This window comes from Nansenia antarctica, assembly GCF_963989245.1.
Source record: "Nansenia antarctica genome assembly, chromosome: 20".
Taxonomy (NCBI): domain Eukaryota; kingdom Metazoa; phylum Chordata; class Actinopteri; order Argentiniformes; family Microstomatidae; genus Nansenia; species Nansenia antarctica.
This window is the reverse complement of record NC_137693.1, coordinates 7,805,846-7,810,845: the sequence shown is the minus strand read 5'-3', so window position 1 is coordinate 7,810,845 and position 5,000 is coordinate 7,805,846. Positions and strand designations below refer to the sequence as shown.

Here is a 5,000-nt window from a genome sequence, read left to right as displayed (position 1 = left end):
TGGGTAGCATTATAGCCTACAGTAGCCTTAGTTTACAATGAGCTGAACGCTACAAAACATTTGTGGAAACTAACCCCAGGCTAGAAGCTGTAGGAGATTCTGGTGGACAGGAGTTGTGATGTAACAGTGTACAGAGAGTATTATAGTGGATGTACGTATGAAGAGCAGCTGGCCAGAAACCAGAAAGGTGAAAGGTGAGAGTGATATTTACCGGGTAGCCATCGCGCCCTGGCGTGCCCTGTTGGGATTAAAGAGAAGAGAGAATAAAAATCTGGATTAGGATAAAAAAAACAAAAAAAAACAGACAACAAACACATGACAGTTAATGACAGATAATGCTGTTGTTATGGTAAAAAAAAAAAAAGTTAAGAGTTCTTTACCTCAGTATGCCTACAGTGTAAATTGTATCACTTACCGTGTGAAATGCAGCCCACCTACCTCCCTTCCCCTAACACAGTTCAGGCCGGTGTAGACCAACCAGTCATATTCATATTCATACAACCACATCTCCATGGAGATAGAGATATACTTACTGGGCTTCCTGAAACAGAAAAGCAGACAAGGACACAAACCATTAATGACAACCTGGGATCCATCTAGGGGGGGGCTTTCATCAGCCATTCTGTAGGTCTGACTCAATGGGAGGTTGATTGATGGATGTAAATAAAGAGAACCTGCTGATGTGTTCCATGTCACAACAAGATCTAATGGTCTCCTCCGTCATCTGGTTCTGACCTCTAAACAGTGGTTGTCATAACAAAACTGCAGTTCCCATGATGCCTTGTTTGTTCACTTGTCATTACAATCAGGAGACATGATGAGTTTGATTACATGAGACACTGCCCTCTTCTCTTTGTTCTCTCCCCGTGTGTGTGTGTGTGTCTGCACGCACACACACACACAGACGCAAGCACGCACGCACACACACATACACACACACACACACACACGTACACGCACACACACACACACACACACACACACACACACACACACGTACACGCACACACACACACACACACACACACACACACACACACACACACACACACACACACACACACACACAGACATGTTTCGAATGACTTATATTGGCAGTGTTTGGGGGTATCTAAGATACTGTTAAATAACAACAATGACAATATCAAAATGTTTCTAAATGATTCAAGTTCACTACGGCAACTCATAAACTAGAAAAATAAGTTCCAGAAGAAACTTGCCAAGTCTTATTTTGGTAGTGGAAAAGGTTTAAAGATGTCAATAGATAGATAGATGTGTTGAAAGAAAGTGAGATGGTCTTATACGGTAGTGGATAAAGTTGGAGATGGTTTAGTTGATTGATTGGATGGATAGAATGTTAGATATAAAAAGCTTAATAGTTACGCACAAGGGATGATGTGGAAACTGCATTGATTTGCACAAGCATCCATATGCCATTGTTTTTCTTATGAAAACTGTCCTTTTCTGAGAATTCTGATATCAGTGACATTTCCCCCCCATAAATCAGTATTGGACCCAAAATTCGAGTATCGGTCAGGCTCTAGTTAAAATATATTTTAAATATTGACACATAGAATAGATAGTTAACACAATTGTCATCTGAAACGAACAAATCCTTTTGTACCATGGGCGGGTTAGGCCAAAACAACCTCCTCATGACATTCTTGGCAGATAATAAACTTATGAATAAACTTTATTTGTATAGCACCTTTCATACATAAAATGCAGCTCAAAGTGCTTTAAATTTGAAGCATTAAAACAAGAACAAATACATATGGCAAAAACGAATAAATACAATACAGCATGGATGAAAAAACATTAAAACAAATTAGTAGAAATACTTTTAATAAAATAAATCATATAAAAACGTGTTTAGGGGATAAAGCACAAGCTCCTAAAAGGTTAGCTAAAAGCCTTCCAGTAAACGTATGTTTCAAGCTCTTTTTCAAACATGTCCACAGAGCCTGTCTGTTTGATATCCGTGGGCAGGGCGTTCCACAGTTCTGGTGCATAATACATAAAAGCAGCCCCCCCACTTTGTTTGTGGAGCACTTTGGGCCTGATTAAAAGACCAGCATTGGAGGATCTAAGGGCTGTTTGTGGTTGATAGGATATTACTATATAAAGTCAGAGATGAAGGTGCTATGCCATTATTAGAGCTTTGTAGGTAATCAAAAGGACCTTAACATCTATTCTAAAAGAAACAGGGAGCCAGTGCAGTTCAGCTAAAACAGGAGTGATGTGCTCTCTCTTCTTGGTCTTAGTTAAAAGTCTAGTGGCAGGATTCTTCTTTATAGACTTTTTTGGGAGACCAGTAAAAGTGCATTGCAGTAGTCTAACCTACTAGTAGTAAAAGCATGAATTAGTTTCTCAGCATCCTGTCGTGTTAAAAATGGACATACTTTGGCAACATTTCTCAAGTGGAAGAAAGCTGTTTAGGTCACTTTTACTAATATGGGGTTTAAAACTTAAAAATCTGTATCTAAAATGACACCTAGACTTTTAACTTGTGATTTGGTCTGGTGAGCCAGGCTCCAGACCTTACTAAAAAAGGGTGTCTCTCTTTGATTTTGGTCCAAGTAAATGTATCTCTGTTTTATCCTCATTCCGTTTTTAAAAGCTGTCACTCATCCAACAGAGACTGTCCGGGTTTATAGGCTCAACAGAAATGTTTACTTTGGAATAAAAATTCTCTCTCAGTAATGCAGGTTTGAAATCAATCGAATGCTGCACTCAAAGCTAAAAGAATAAGGGGTTGACACTTGGTTAGTAGCAAGTCTAAGATCATTTACTATTTTGACTAAGGCTGTTTCTGTGCTGTTTCTGTGCTGTTTCTGTGCTGTTTCTGTGCTAAAACCTGATTGGAATCTCTCTAGATGACAAAACTTGGCAGATGTCTCCATCAATAATGCAGTATGACACTTTTCTCATAAGGAAATAAAGTCTGGAACAAATAAGGAATTCTTTTCAATGACGAAAGTGATATTTCACTAACTGGATTATCTCTATCCTTTTATTTAACAAGGCTAAGGTAATGGTAATGACATATAATGGCAATTTAAATTCATATGAAGTTGAACTCCATTGTGGACTTTAGTTTTCTCAACATTTCTGAGCGGTAGATCTTGGCTGAGACATCGACTCCCCCCCCCCTCCATGTACTGTTTCTCCTGTGTCATATACAGTAAAAAGAAAAAGAAAAAAAAGAGAAACTGACAGACAATGACTGACAACGGGCCCTGGATTGAACATAGATGACTTTTTGGAGTATAGATGATTCACTTACTTAGTCAAATGTAGGCTATTTGTTGTACGTCGCTTTGGAATAAACGCCAAACGCCAAAGATTTGAATGTAAAATGCTTACATTTTTACTTCGAAAGTGATCTTCAGCTTGACAAGGTTGGAGACCACTGAGCTGAGCTAGACTATGTCAGTCTGGCAGTTTCAGACTCAGGGGAGGCAGGAAGGAAGATAGACAGGAGTGATGTTTCATGTTCCTCCCCAGGCAGACCACCGAGAGAGAAAGCCCACCAGTCATATAGAGAACAGTGATTTAATACCACAGACACACACACACATACACACACACACACACACACACACACACACACATACATACACACACAGACACATACCCACACACTCCCAGTCTATAGAGAACAGTGATTTAATACCACAGCCACACACACAGACACAGACACACACAGACACACACACACACACACACACACACACACATACACACACACACACACACACACACACAGACACACACACACACACACACACACACACACACACACACACACACACTATAGATCACATGTCCACTTCTCTAGATGTCCTACAAACTATCAACAACTCTATGAACATTCTGGCCAGGCCAGATGAATTACATGTAACCTTGCAACAAATGCTTGTGATAAGAGACCAATTACAGCAGAAATCCCCCTCTAATTGTGGGGTTTAGTAGTAGTCCCTCCGCCCAGGCCTCTCTGTGTACAGCTGAGGGTTGGAGTTGACTGCAGAGCTCTCTGTCTGTGTGTGATTAGACCAGAGAGGATGAATGGATGGGTGCTTTCACATGAAAAAGAGTGGAGTAGGTTTGCAACCCTGGCAGGGTCAAAGGTCATCGTGGAGCTTGCAGCTGCACACTGTCAAAAACACACAGACTCACCCACACACACACACACACACACACACACACACACACACACACACACACACACACACACTGAGGACTAATACTTACCCAGGTCTCCTCGTCTGCCCATCCTTCCCCGTTTTCCCGGAGGTCCTGGAGAAAGAGAAGGAAATGAGGCGGTTCATGAGTTCATCCACATACATTTGTACCAACTCTCTACTAAACGTATTCAAACATCATCATTCTACATTTCACTAGTGTCATTGTCTCTCTCTCTCTCACACACTACACACACACACACACACACACACACACACACACACACACACACACACACACGCACACACACACACACACACACACATTCTAATACACCAGGGCCCTATTCCACAAAGCTCGATAAAGTTCTAAGCCTCGATAAAGTTCTAAGCCTCGAAAATGTTAGCTTGTGTTCGGTGCCATCAATGTGGCTCAAATATTTCGCTGCTTGGTTGAGCTCCTTCTGAGTCAGATATAATTAGCCTGGTCCCGACCAGGCTAAAACACAGGCTATAGTCATCCGTGCGTCAAAAAAGGCTCACAGGCGGAAACTAAACCCTGAACGAAAGTTCCTCATGTGTCTTTTAGGAAATATTAGTTCCCACTTCACATGAGATAGATAGATTAGATAGTTTGACTGTGTGATAGATAGATAATTTGATATTTTGAAAGTGTGATCGATCGATAGATAGTTTGATTGTGTGATAGATAACTTGATATTTTGAAAGTGTGATAGATAGATAAAGAAAAGAGTGTAAAAAAAAGAAAAGAAGTAATTGTCTCAACTTGCATTGCCGTCATGACAGCGGTCTCGC

General features: G+C 40.6%; 1 protein-coding gene across 1 annotated transcript in view; it reads right to left on the bottom strand.

Annotated features, from left to right (window-relative positions):
- The window catches only part of col23a1b (collagen type XXIII alpha 1 chain b), a gene marked incomplete at its 5' end in the record, with an annotated part of 78,676 nt that overhangs the window by 20,436 nt on the left and 53,240 nt on the right, over nucleotides 1-5,000 (bottom strand). Inside the window, 2 exons of the mRNA XM_080549401.1 lie at nucleotides 212-238; nucleotides 534-541. Of these exons, the coding sequence (XP_080405527.1) occupies nucleotides 212-238; nucleotides 534-541 (35 nt within the window). The remainder of the gene's footprint in view (nucleotides 1-211; nucleotides 239-533; nucleotides 542-5,000) is intronic.